The sequence below is a fragment of the Ctenopharyngodon idella genome, chromosome 4 (genome assembly GCF_019924925.1).
Source record: "Ctenopharyngodon idella isolate HZGC_01 chromosome 4, HZGC01, whole genome shotgun sequence".
NCBI lineage: Eukaryota > Metazoa > Chordata > Actinopteri > Cypriniformes > Xenocyprididae > Ctenopharyngodon > Ctenopharyngodon idella.
Window position 1 is genome coordinate 15,044,211 of NC_067223.1, and position 14,789 is coordinate 15,058,999.

The 14,789-nt window shown below is 36.0% G+C and overlaps 2 protein-coding genes across 2 annotated transcripts in view; one reads left to right on the forward strand and one right to left on the reverse strand.

Moving 5' to 3' along the window:
• Positions 1 to 3,129, forward strand: part of zdhhc17 (zinc finger DHHC-type palmitoyltransferase 17) — a 20,703-nt gene extending 17,574 nt beyond the window's left edge. The window contains exon 17 of the mRNA XM_051891094.1: positions 89 to 3,129. Coding sequence (XP_051747054.1) covers positions 89 to 227 — 139 coding nt within the window. The 3' untranslated portion in view covers positions 228 to 3,129. The remainder of the gene's footprint in view (positions 1 to 88) is intronic.
• Positions 3,090 to 11,484, reverse strand: csrp2 (cysteine and glycine-rich protein 2). The gene is made up of 6 exons (XM_051891095.1): positions 11,364 to 11,484; positions 9,933 to 10,054; positions 7,471 to 7,639; positions 6,973 to 7,102; positions 5,503 to 5,596; positions 3,090 to 4,229 (listed from the first exon to the last, which is right to left on the reverse strand). The coding sequence occupies exons 2-6, from the start codon at positions 10,042 to 10,044 to the stop codon at positions 4,153 to 4,155; spliced, it is 582 nt and encodes a 193-aa protein (XP_051747055.1). The 5' UTR covers positions 10,045 to 10,054; positions 11,364 to 11,484; the 3' UTR covers positions 3,090 to 4,152.
• Positions 11,485 to 14,789: the final 3,305 nt, after the last annotated feature.

A 14,789-nucleotide genomic window follows, 5' to 3' on the forward strand; every position in this document is an offset into this window, starting at 1 on the left:
GGTGACAGAATTTTCATTTTTGGGTGAACTATCCCTTTAACTGTATGATTCCCTGTACTAACGTTGCTCCTCTGTTTTTCACCTGCAGTCACGGCTGTATGAGGAACCTCATAGATTTCTTTGAGCTGCGCTGCTGTGGTCTGCTGCGGCCCGTGGTGATAGACTGGACCTCCCAGTACACAATAGAGTACGATCAGACGTCCGGCTCGGGATACCAGCTGGTGTAGCGCGGTGAAGGAGCGACAGAGCGTTAGAGAAGACGGAGCGAGAGGGAGGAGAGGGGAGAGGTTTTCCTGAGGAAGTGCTGCTCACCGGGACCATCTCCTTCACTGAGACTGCAAACCTCACCCAGTCAGGATACGCATGCTGTTATTGGTTACAGTCACCAACTCCACCCGCCCCCCTGCCATAGACAGCACTTTGAGACGCAGGGATGTGAGGAACAGGAAGAGGAGGAGTTTAATGGTTTCTGAAGTGTATGCAGTACAACAAACTCTCCTTGATTGGTCAGCAGAGACGTTTGTGGTTTCTTTCGCACATCAACTTGCGTTCGTTTTACTTTTTGTTTTCGTCCTGTGACCCTTTTTTAGTGATATCAGATCTTCATTGGTTGGAAGTTTGGGTAGGAATGAGAATTAGCTTAGCAGCCGCTGTGCCGTTTGTGGTTTTGAGGAGTTCTGCGAATTTTGTCATTATTTGCTCACTTTCGTGTCTCTTTGAACTTTCTTTCTTACATGGAACGCAAAAGGAAATGTTTCGAAAGAATGTTCACGCTGCTCTTTTCCATACAGTGAAAGTGAAAAGAGCTGCGGGATGATTTTTCAAAATTTCTCCACAAAAAAAAAAAATATATGCATACAGGTTTGGAACATGACATGACGATGAGTAAACGATGACAGAACTTTTCCTTTTTAGGTGAACGATTCCTTTAAGCTGCCTTGATTTTTCCGATCATGATTCTGTATGAATGTTCTGTTGGTTTGATATGCATCATATAGACTAAAAACATTCATATGACTAGAGAGAAGCCCTCTTTAAATAATGTGACTTACAACATATTTATTTTAACCTATTTATGTAGTATTTTTCAAAGAATTGCAGTCATTTTACATGTCTTTTCAGCATATATGTACATTTGCAGCATGTTTAATAGTCTAGGTGGGAGAATCCTGCGAAACGTGTCGAGAACACGAACCTGGGTTATATTTCACCCTAAAATCCCCCCCCCCAAAAAAATGAGAAATGTATTTTGCTTAAAGAAAATGAAGCCTGTTTAATAGTTTTTGGCATTATAATTTAGTTTTCATGACAATTAAACATTTTCTCCCTTAATTCTCATTACCGTAATACGCAAAAACCATTTTCCCCCTTAATTCTCATTATCGTAATACGCAGAAACCATTTTCCCCCTTAATTCTCATTACCGTAATACGCAGAAACCATTTTCCCCCTTAATTCTCATTACCGTAATGCGCAGAAACCATTTTCCCCCTTAATTCTCATTACCGTAATGCACAGAAACCTCCTCCTCATTACTGTAATTATTTAAATATCAAATTATTTATATTATACTGCTTTTAAATTATGCTAATTGTTTTTTTTTTTTTAAATAATTGTATTACATTGTTTACTATAAAACAAAAATACTGTATTACAATGAGAATTATAACAAAAAATGGCTGGATGCATTACGGTAATGAGCACTGCGGGAGAAATGTGCTGAATTTCTATCAAAACAATGTTACGGTGCAGAACGGTCTTCAGTTTCATTAAATTATATTTGATTTTGGGTTGAAATGTGACCTGGACACGCTCTCGACGGGTTTATGGGATTCACCCAGATGCCCTCCGAATTTACAAGAAATAATACGCTTGTATGTGAACCTCTATATTTATTATGTATGTGTAGTTTTAGGAAGTGAATACATTTAAAGTTGAAATGCTGTTGAAAAGCCATTGAGTAGCTGTACGAACTTAATGGAAGATACGTTTATCACGGCAGATTTTTTAATTTTTTTTTTTTTTTTTTGTGGCGGCGATGACATTTGTCTGCCTAAAGCAATGCACTGATCTTTTTTTTTTGTTTGTTTTGTTGTTCATTGTTACTGAAGAAACAAACTCGCTTTCCCAACATCGCCAAGGGATCTTCACGTTTACGTAAAGAGGAAGCTCCTCCCCCTTTTGCTCTCCTCCATTTCCTCTTCCTGTTGGTGTGGCGATGTCATCGCAGCAGCAACAGCTGACAGGACGAACTGATGTAAAGAATGTGCATCTGTACATAAATGAACTAGATTCATTATTCTGTGAGTGACTTTTGTTTGTTTTTTTATTTTGTCTGTTAGTTGAAGCTGCTCCTAATTTTTTTTTATCTTACCAAAAAGCAGAAGGAAAAAAAAAAAATCGACTATTATCCAAGTGTATGACTGTAGCTTTTAGTGGCGTCTGGCACTGCTGTGTATAGACCTTTGACCTTGCAAGTCTCCACTGCATGTGTAAAGCCTGGACCTGGGGCTCTTATCATAGTGATCATCAACCTGCCATCCCATCCCAGAGACGCCCCATCTGTAAATAGTGAATGTTCAGTATTTGCAACTGGGTTTTTTTATCCTTTTGTTTGTTTGTTTTTACATTTTAAACCCAATGTGTGTATCGTTATTGCGTGTCCCTGCGGCCACTTGTATTATATCTGAATGTCCCATTCTTGTTGATTAATATCCAACCTAAAGGGTTTCTTTTGTATGTTTCATTGCTGGGTTTGTTGTACCACTGGATGTACAAATTGTAAATGCCAGAGAAGTAGACGTAAGAAACGCTGTAACTCAAGAGGGGCACGTTGTGTTGACGTCATCACTCATGGACGCAGTCGATTTGGGCCCCCCATACTGTAATATTCGGATTAGGCACAGTAACGGTCATTCATACATGTGACACTGTTTTTAGAGAAGATACTCACATATTATTGTTCCTATGCCTTTACGGTTTGGCCGGCTGTTTTCCCACCATGTGAAAAGCACATGCTCATCTCCAGTGCCTCAGCTGAGATCAGGACGTCACCCTACTCTGCTTCAGATGTAACTTATTGGGCATGGTTCAATTTTAATGGCTTTATTAATAAAACATTCAAAGATGTACGGTCTGTGCAGTAGTTTTCAATATGACTGCACTACAAAAGAAAAGTGCACTGAAAACAAGTGTTTATTTCACATTAAACATGTTTAGATGCTTGTAAAATGTACTACTCTATGAACTATTAATACCCAGTAAAAGGTGAAAAAAATATTTTGCATAAAGGAAATTAACCTTATTTTTAGGGCTTTTTTGTCCTTATTTTCAGTTTTTTTTTTTTTTTATTAAATACTTAATTCATTGATTTTTAAACAAATTATATTAATAAACTTATGAACAATTAACACCATGTAAAGGGTGGAAAAAAAATATCTTGAATAAAGAAAATTAACCTTATTTTTAGGACTTTTTATTAATAAAAATTGGGATTGTGACATTTTCACAAATTCTCATTACTGTAATAAAGTAATTTTGATTTTTTTAAAAATTATATAAAATAATTTATAATATAAAGTATTTAATATAAAACAATTTAAATATCAATGTTTTTACATTATGGAATGAGAATTTGCAATGCAAATTGATCAAATGTTTTTTTTACCATAATAAAGGGATACAAGGATACATTTACAAGTAACATTTTACGATAAGGTCCCATTAGTTAATGCATTATTTTACTAACAATGAGCAATAACTACATTAACGTTAACAAAAATACAACTGTTTATTGTTCGTTTATGTCAGCTCAGGTCCATTAAATAATATTAACAGATGCAACTTTTGATTATAATAATGTATTAGTAAATTAAATTAACATTAACCAGGATTAATATATGCTTTAGAAGAATTTTTCATTGCTAGTTAATGCTAATTAATGAACTAATGTTAACTAATGGAACCTTATGGTAAAGTGTTACCAAACAATCATAAAGAATCAGAACATATTCAATCTATTTTTAATTGCAAATGCGAGTGACATGCTCGTGCTGTCGAGCCCTGTTAATTGTCATGAAAATATAACAAAATTATTTTCTTCTTTTGAAATAATAGTAACAACCTCTTGAATAACAGTAAAGAAAAGTACTATCATTGAGCGTGGACCAGAGCTCCTGCTCCTTGACCGTATCCAAATCCTTTGGGTCCGAAGTTCTTTGCATAACATGCTAAAAAAAAGAAACAAAGAGGAAATTAAGCATGAATGTAGTTCATTAGCGAGTGACATGTCATATGAGCTGAGGTTTGTTTTCAGAACTTTCACTCTCAAAGAGGTCAGAAAGTTCATCAGATGTTACGTCATTACAGTTTCAGTAACTCGGTATGTGTTTTTAATAATATTAAAATGGTGTAATATTAATGAATTTGACTTATCCATTTCGTTTCAAGTGCCGGTGTGGTGAGAAATCAAAATATTTGTTATCTGGGGTCGCTTCAACCCACGGACATGAAAAACAACCAGTCTTAAAGTAGGGAAAACTGCAGATTTGGCAACACTGGTCCATGAATGATCCCATTGGTTCAAAGGACATTTAATGGGTAGTATTTCTGATTATAATTCCTGCAAAATCACATTATGATTCATATAGTTTAAAATGCATTATAATGACAATGTCTTTTTAAATTACATGGTTCATATACTACTATGTAACTGAAGCTATAGGTTGTGAAAACAAGCATTTTTCGTTCTCACTGGGTTTTTTTTAGTTAGCTTATATACTAGCATAGCATACATCTACCTGATTAACCTGCTAGCTTAGCTTATACTATGTTAGTTATGTTTTTTGCTTCCAATATCTGTTTCCAGTTTGTTTTATTATGCAATACATATGCATTTATTTTATATTTCAAGCATGTTGTTTGTGAACTTAAATGTAATAAACATCATGCAATAGTGAAATAGGTTATAATTAGTCAAGACATCACGATAACAACTTTTGATCAGGCATTACCACCTGGGTCCTAAAGGAGAACTGATTCCTGGGGGAACTCGATTTCTCATGACACCAGGAGCTTGCCGAGAGAGCCCGCCCACGCGCTCTTCTGATTGGCTGTGATTTTTGATTGACTATTACGTCTCAGTCGCATCACGTCTGGTGTGGACAAACAAATTGTTTGTCGCTGGAATCTTATCGCATCACGTCTGGTTAGGACACGGTGTAAACTTGAACTCTTGTTTGATTCCTATCTTGTGTTTCAAGAGTTTCTTGGTAATCTAGTTATACAGGTTCTAGTTTTGATGTTGCTTTGTTATCAGTGAACCGTCCTGACAGACAAACAAACACTGGCCTCAAAACACTGAGACACATTCAAGAGCTCGAAAAGTTGATCATGATGATGTTCCAGTTTGTTTTCGATATGTGTGACCTATTCATTCCCACTGCCCATTTAGACCAGGAGTGTCAAACCCAATTAAACTTTGCATTAGAATCTAGTGCTGACCTTTGCAGTAGATTTCTCCGTCTTTCTCCGTCTGTGTGGTCGACTCTAAACTCTTCCCACATTTGGCACAGCGAAAGCAGTTCTTATGCCACGGCTGGAAGACAAACACGAGGAGAAAATCATGCCGTCATGAACCTCAGATAAAGAAAGGATGAGTACAACCAGCTGACATCATCAAGCACTCATGAATTCCTGGTGATTAAACTGAGAAAGACTGGACGGAATGCTTCACACAAAAGCTTTTTTGGCAGTAGATCTCTAGCATCTGCAAACCCTCATGAAGATGTAAAGAAAGTGTCGCTACACACTTGAAGTGAACTTCTGAACCCACTGAATAACACAGGTGATGTCACTGTGACGCATATTATCTTGAGAAATTATGATTCCCATTCGATTAGTTACGTAAAAACATCTAGATCAACAAATAAATCAGGAACGCTCCTCTAAATATTTGAAATAATTTCCTGGAGTGTCAGTGGGATTGGGAATTGTTTTTTCTATTATTGCCGTTAACTTTATTACATTAATGTGTATTGATACCAGTAAGAACGTGAAACTATTATTTTGCTTAAAAAAATAAAAGCCCATTTAAAAGATTTAAAGCATTGCATTTTTAAAATATATTTATTGACAATTTGGTGACAACTAATAGTTAAATTAAAATTCTTAATTTTAAAAAAGTTTTTTAATACATAAAAAAAAGAATGAATGTTAAAGTAATAAGAATAAACATTGAAACTAATTGCCATTAACATGTCTCAAAATATTTGAAATAATTTCCTTTTAATTATTTTCTTTTAACAATTTAAGCATCAGTGGGATTGGGAACGGTTTGCTATTATTTTTGTATCATCTTTATTACATTAATGTGTATTGATACCAGTAAGAACGTAAAACAATTATTATTATTTAGCTTAAAAAATAATAAAGCCCATTTAAAGGATTTTAATCATTGCATTTTTGCAGCAGTATTTATATTCATTTTTATTTCTTGTATATTTATTGACCTTTAGCTGACACCTGGTTGAATTAAATTTCCTTTAATTTAAAAAAAGGTGTTTTTATTTTAATACATAAAAAATAAAATAATTTATTTCTAATAAATACTGACAAAAATATAATATATAATTTTTTTTATAATAATTATAATAATAAATACTTTTCTTGCATCAAACTGGTTTTTGCTGTAATTCCAAAGAATTTCACAATTTTTTAATTAATAAAAAGGGGGTTAATGTAGCAATATCATAGTAAAAAAAAAAAAAAAAAAAAAGGTAACATTCAAAATAATAAAAAAATTGAGAAGTTGGTTTTAGTTAAAAAATATATTAAGTTATGACTGTTTTATAAGCTTACGTTCCACTGGGAATGCAATGGGTGTATACAGTTTTTTAATGCATTACAAGGGTTAAGAATGTAAACGTGATGTTGATTTAAATGTGTTTGATGTGCAGGTCAGACTCCGCTCACCTTCCCAGCGCTCATCACCTTCTCCGCCGCATACACAGACTCTCCACAGCGTGCGCACTTCTCCGAGCCGCCAAACTTCTGTGCAAACTTGGATGGGTTTGGGTTGGTGGTGGGTCGGTGAGTTTGGGTTCTGGGTAGGAGACGGAGAGGTCAGATGCTGTTTTCTGGAGCTCAGCCTAACGAGCGGCCCTGAATGAGCCGCTTTGTGTTGGCTGGGTATGAACAGAGCGCCTGGGGTCTGTACAGGAGCTCTGCTTACATAATAGATTCTTTCATAACAATAATCACCTGACGGTGGGCTTGAGCACACTAGAGAGGGTGGATTTGCTACCAGAACAAACTGACTTCATAAAATACTCTAGAACTCTTACACACAATTATATGAACCAAAACACTATGACACATATGCATAAAGATAATACTATACACACCATGGAATACACACAATACTAGTTATTCGTATAAACTTGTTGAACAATGAAAATTGAAAACACTTACTCTTCAGGTTTGATGCCCAGCCTCTCACCGCGGTCCATATTGAGTGTTCCTGCTCCCTGACCATAGCCGTATCCCTTTGGTCCGTACTTTTTACCGTAGCAGGACTTGCAATAGATTTCCTGGTCATGGATGGCCAGTGTGGTGCTGTCTAACCCTTTTCTACAGACCACTGGAGGAGGAAAAACACAGATTTTAATGTTTTCTCAAGAAAATAAGAAGTGCTTTCCCATGCAAAACTCAATGCTACAATGCTAGAGTTTTCATCCACCAGACAAAAAAAAAAAAAAAAAAAGCTTACGAAAATGAATGACATCTCTCTTCAGGTTTGAGACTTAAAAAAAACATTAGCTCAAAGTATAAGCAGTAATAACAGTCGTGCCACCACTAATAATCTATCATTTTCACTCCAGGATTAGAGGCTAGAATGCAAGTAATATGTTTATCATGTGATTTTGTTTCGTCAGCAGACTTTGGCTTAGTGTGGGATATTGTCCCGAAGAGAGACAAACATGATTCCACAGCAGGGAGGTTAACGCCCTTTACTATTCATTCAGCTGAACAAAACATCCTTGGACTCTATCTTTCTCATTAAACATCATGTAAGAACCTCACATTTGACCACCAAGATTCTAGAAACATCCAGAGTCATAGAGGAAATGTGTTGAAAACAGACAGACAGACAGACAGACAGAGAGAGAGAGAGAGAGAGAGAGAGAGAGAGAGAGAGAGAGAGAGAGAGAGAGAGAGAGCTCATTAACTCATCGCCTCGTTCTAAACAGAATGGCTTTTGTGGCGGCCCACCGCAACTAAACACCACTCATGTGGGCCAGATTGTTTTTGCCATTTTGGTAGCAGAGCACTAATGTGAAGCATGTGCATTCAAGCATAGCGAGATCTCACAACAACATCTGAGATAATTTGTCCTGCAGTGAATTAAGTCATAAAAATATTGAGGAATTTTAATTGTTGTAATGAGGGGAAAAAATCTGGTCAGTTCATATGTAACCTCAAAAAAGTCCAAAAAATAAATAATATTTTGCTCAGAGAAAATTAAGCCAATTTAAAGGATTTGAAACATTGCATTTTTTGTAGCAGTATTTATATATATATATATATGAAGACTTTAGAGTGCCGTCTGAAATTTGCTTCTAAAATAAGCATTTTTATGAAGCTCGTATGTTTATGTTCAGTTATTTCACTTTACTGGCAATGAAAATGACCTATTAATTGCGAGCTTAATAAAAATGCTCATTTTAGAAGAAAATTTCAGACGGCACTTAGAGGCTTTTGCATCTGAAGTCTTCATATTATATATATATATATATATATATATATATATATATATATATATATATATATATATATACACATACACACACACACACAAAATAACCATTAGGTATACAGTTTGTTGACTTTAAAATGTATTTATTTATTTTTATTTATTACATTTTATTTATTTATTTTGCAGAAATGCGAATCACCATTGAAACTAATGGCAAAAAAAATAAAAGATGTTTTTCCTCTAAATTGTTTAATTGTCATTAAAATATACACCAATCAGGCATAACATTATGACCACCTTCCTAATATTGTGTTGGTCCCCCTTTTGCAGCCAAAACAGCCCTGACCCGTCGAGGCATGGACTCCACTAGACCCCTGAAAGTGTGCTGTGGTATCTGCAACAAGATGTTAGCAGCAGATCCTTTAAGTCCTGTAAGTTGCGAGGTGGAGCCTCCATGGATCAGACTTGTTTGTTCAGCACATCCCACAGATGCTCGATTGGATTGAGATCTGGGGAATTTGGAGGCCAAGTCAACACCTCAAACTCGTTATGCTCCTCAAACCATTCCTGAACCATTTTTGCTTTGTGGCAGGACACATTATCCTGCTGAAAGAGGCCACAGCCACCAGGGAATACCCACTATGCAGCCCCATATACAACAAACTGTGATGCACTGTGTATTCTGACACCTTTCTATCAGAACCAGCATTAACTTCTTGAGCAATTTGAGCTACAGAAGCTCGGCTGTTTGATCGGACCACACGGGCCAGCCTTCGCTCCCCACGTGCCGCCCATGACCCTGTCGCCGGTTCACCACTGTTCCTTCCTTGGAGCACTTTTGATAGATACTGACCACTGCAGACCGGGAACACCCCACAAGAGCTGCAGTTTTGGAGATGCTCTGACCCAGTCGTCTAGCCATCACAATTTGGCCCTTGTCAAACTCGCTCAAATCCTTACGCTTGCCCATTTTTCCTGCTTCTAACACATCAACTTTGAGGACAAAATGTTCACTTGCTGCCTAATATATCCACCCACTAACAGGTGCCGTGATGAAGAGATAATCAGTGTTATTCACTTCATAATGTTATGCCTGATCGGTGTAGGCGGTTTTTGTTTATGGGGTGAAAAGTAACCTGGACCTCTTCTGAACAGTAAAGTGTTGTATTTTACTTACTACAGAGGAAGCAGCACTTGTGAAAACTCCTTCCATCACACTGGACCTCTTCAGCATGGTACACCGTCCCGTGGCAGGCGCCACATTTGTTTCCTCCACCCCAGTTTGGCATGATAAATAAACTGTGAAGAGAGAAAATACATCCAACTCTTGAGTAGTGCAACTTTAAAAGACAGGAAACACATCCGTCCTGCAATAGTGCAGAGGTCAACCTCAGGAAACTGCCCAGGTGAATGTGAATTAGTGTTAGAGAGTGTGTATCACTACTTATGACCTCAGGGTAGGGCACAAATTTGCCTTGCTGGAAATAAATTCTTCCATAAAAAACAATTGCATGTGTCTGGACTAATAAAGACAAGCTACAGACAGTAAACACCCTGGAGACCCCGACATCGAAACACACCGAGACCACCAGGAGCTACAGGACAATGGAGAGTCGAACAAAAAACCAAAACAATGTTCTATATTTTTAGCAACAATGTCTGGAAGTATAAAAAAAGGCATTTATAAAAATAAAACAGCAGCAGTCAGACATTTCAAAGGATCATTGTTCAGTCAAATAAATGATATCAGTCCTCTCCAACAATATTCAAATAAAGAACGCTGAGCTCTCATAAAATGTATTCGTTGCTTCAGCTCTCCAGGAAAACATGAGCAGTTCTCTGTAAAATAACATCATAACTAATGTGTTATAAATGTGTTTCTCATGGCTTCGCTCAAATGAAGCATAAAAGTAGTGATTATAGACTGAACACATGTCCAGACATGACAGGACAGAAGACAATCAGATGCTTGAAAGCTTCAGGAGTTTCAAAACAAATAGCAATGTCTTCTTCTAGTGAGATCTGCACTGTTAAAGAGTATTACTGTTTGTATGAGTCAATACAGAAAGTACCATAAAATCAATGGTTTTGAACCCTACAATAATGGTAAATGAAAAAATCATGATAGGTAGTTATATAACAGTAAAAAGAATAGTTTAAGAAAATTAATTTCACCAATCATGCAAATTGCATCTTTATCGATGAGCAAAGTTTGCATATCCAGGCAAATATTAAACAGTTATTGAATACGCAAATATTAAATAGGTAAGTACTAAAAGATTAAACATAAATATATAATAAATACGCAAAAAATATAAATAGGAGTGCTTCTTTTATCATATTATGTCAGTATTACGAAGTAAACTTGTGAATTTTAAATACTTGCTGAACTGAGATCGTATCCAAAAACACTTTTATTAATGTTTAGTGGCGTTTCCTGACTTTTAATCAAACCTTTGGAAATTAAATCATCAGAAGAATAAACACGGTTCAATATTATTCGTTTTTAGTGCTGAATAGTCTTAATTAAAAACAGTTTCTCACACAGACACTTTGACACGCGGCTAAGTTATAACCTATATACGATGCTGTTTAAAAACGGTCCTACCTGAGTTTCACTGAGTTTCCCAACGGATTCCCAAACTGCTCCAGCTTGTGTGAACGAACTTCAGCAAACAGGCTGGAATGTCATCACGAAATTACCATGGAAGGGGAGGAGTGGTTTAAATAACACACACACACACACACACACACACACACACACACACACCGGCGTCACGCAGAACCGTTTACTCTACGCACTTCGCGCGCTTTACGCTGACGTGTTTGTGGGTTACTCCATAAAACTAATGTTTGAACACTTAATCTTTTGTAAATATTCACATTCTTTTTCGAAATTAACATATTCCGTCGTGTATTTATACACTGAGAATATAAAACTGTCTTTGTGCTGCAGAAAGATAAAGACTGACAGAGATGCTTCACTGTCGAGTGTCCGTTTATATTAAACCCATTTCAGTTGGCTTTGTTTGTTGGGAGTTTATTACTCCACTCTTGATTTATACTGACTTATGTGTTATCAGACATACCTGAAGAAGATTAATTATCTTTATTGTAATGTCTGCCGTTTTAAGTAGATGGTAGGCTGTTTTATGAAGTGATGGAGGCCAAGAACATGTTCTGTTAGCATGAGTGGATAATCTCATCAAATACAGACACTAACACAAAACATAATGTCAGTTAATTATGAATTATTATTATTATTATCATTAAGTGAAAATTAGTCATTCTTCTAAGGGGAAATAAACTCCTAATACTCCTAAAACTCTTTACATGCCATGTATCTGTTAACTCAGTTTCTGAATGATCTCAGAATAGCTGTAGTAAGCTATATGAATATAGATGATTATTATCATTCATATCTCTTGTCTTTTGGAAATGAAGAATGAAACAGGCCAATTTGAAATGAATAATGTTGATGGTTCCACAATAACAAACTGACAGGCATCATTAATTATACTAATTAAGACGAATTTCATTCTGCTGTGTGTGAGTTGTGGTGGATGAAGAATGGTGTGATGAATGACCAAAGCCACTGGAAGGCAAGCCTGCAACCTTTAGCCAAAAAAAGCGTAGCGGCTAATGCTAACGCTCCACCATGGCGGTGAAGGAGACCAGAGGCTGTTTTTTGAATGGATGTCAATGGATGAGAGGCTTCACTATGCTGATTAAACAGCTTTTGTGGGGAAATAGCTAATCATTTAATTATTTGACAGCCTGTTTGCTAATCTTCAGCATGTTTTACACTAAACAATACTTTCGTTGGGAACTATATGTAGGTTTTAGCTTGATAAAAATGTATTTTTTAAGAGAAGGCAGACTAGGGAATGTTGCGACTGATGTTACTGCCATTACACGATAGGCTGAGAGGTGCCGCACGTGATTAAGTTAGCCATTACGCTTTCTCCAATGGTAAGAGATACAGACCCTCTTATCTCCCTATTATATACAATCTCTGGAATGACTCAATAAAGCCATTCAGAAAATCAGCTCCTTTAAATTACCCAGCATGCATCACTTGTCAGTATGGAACCAACCCAGTTAACAGGGAACGTTCTCTTCTGGCAAGGTTCTCTCAAAGTTATGAGCAAACGTTCTTCCAGTAACATTAATAGAACGTTCGTTCAAAGTGATCTGGTCTTTAATAAGATTATCAAACTATTCGCACAAAAACATTATTTATACATCATTCATGGAATGTTTTTCTGAAACATTTCAGTTGGACGTTAGTCTGTTTTTTAAATTTTATGTTTTTACTTTTTACCAGATGGTTTAGAGAACATTCAAAAGTAAAGTTCTCATAATACTTGCAAAATGAGAACATTTTTTTTCACTAACGTTCACATAACCAAGATAAAATGCATTTAAATTTTTTTTTTTTTAAAAAAACTAGAGAACTTTCAGAAATAATGTTTTCATAACTCAATGTTCTTAGAACATTTTCGTTACGTGATGTACTCATCTTTGACCAATGGTGAACCCCAAAATTACACTTTTAAAAACCTAAATGACACTGAATAAACCTAAAATATCTAGTCAAGTGTCATTTAATTGAAATGCTTTTCAAGCACAACAAAGAAGTGTGTTAGGTTCAAATTATAAAACAATAGATCTTGTGTTAAAAATGAGAACTAAAGTACTGCATAATTTGATATTTTGGACTTTTATGTGAAATAAGACACGCAGCACAATAGGCTGTCAGTTCTTCCAGTTTCTTCATCCAGGCCTTCAGCTGGAATGCACATAACACCAAATATCCTTTAGAAGGAATTTATAGTGAACGGCACAATATTGGAAAGAAAGAGGGAATGAAAAACAGATGTAGCACTCTGTCCTTCCTCCTTTTATGGTAAAACTGGACTCTGGCTGAGGGATGACACGTGTGTGAGAAATTACACATGAGATTTGCTTATTTATGTTTCCATCATGTGTCTGTTTCTGACGTGAGCCCTTTTACCCATGTCACTGCATGAGGAGCTTCTGGAGGAATGCAGTGTTGTTGATAGCTCATTCAGACAGACTGTCATGTGACATACACTCTTAAAAATAAACGTTCCAAATGAGGGTTTTTGCAGCGATGTCATAGAAGAACCAATTTGGTTCCCCAAAAGAACCTTTCAGTGATCAGTTCTTAAAAGAACCATTTTTTTCTTAGTGTGAAGAACATTATAAAGAACCTTTCATAAAATGGTTCCATGGATGTTAAAAGTTCTTAATGGAACCATTGATGCCAATAAAGAACCTTTGAAAGAGTTTATTCACATTTTTCAATATCTCTATCTTATTTATTCACAAAGTTTGATTGATTTTGTGTCATTTAGACATGATTATTTCTGAGAACTCGACTGTGTTGCTGAGTTTTACAGGCCTGTAAATTGTGAAATGCAAGTTATTGCTGTTTATACAGGGTTTATTGTGATATAAAATGGGTTTCCAGGTGTATTAGTGTGTAAACAGCATTAATGAACATTGACATGTTGCCAAGCGGCATACTGTGTTGGTGTAGATTAGATAATTAAAAAACTATAATACAGACCACACGCATGCTCACTATTATTAATGCTCGCACTTACTGATTTCAATAAACTCTTAAGCTTAGGTATTAAACTTAAAGGGCATTTACTCACCCTCAAGTTGTTCCTGTATGAATTTCTTTCTTCTGCTGAACACAAAAGAAGATATTTTGAAGAACGTTGGTAACCAAACAGTTGATGGACCCCTTGATTTCTCATGACACCGACATGCATCTCACGGTGATCGGTTCTGCTCAGATTTTGCTCATCTCAAACGAGCCTATTGTCTATGAAGGGTCATATTCATCTGCACATTCACGCAGAGCCAAAATAATGTTCTTCTGCAAATTCATGCTGTTTTGGGCCTAAAGTTACATAGTGTACCTTTAAATTTAGGACTTGTATGTAAAGAAACTGGCAGACATTTTGGGTCTAATTTAACCTTTTTAAAGACAATTAAT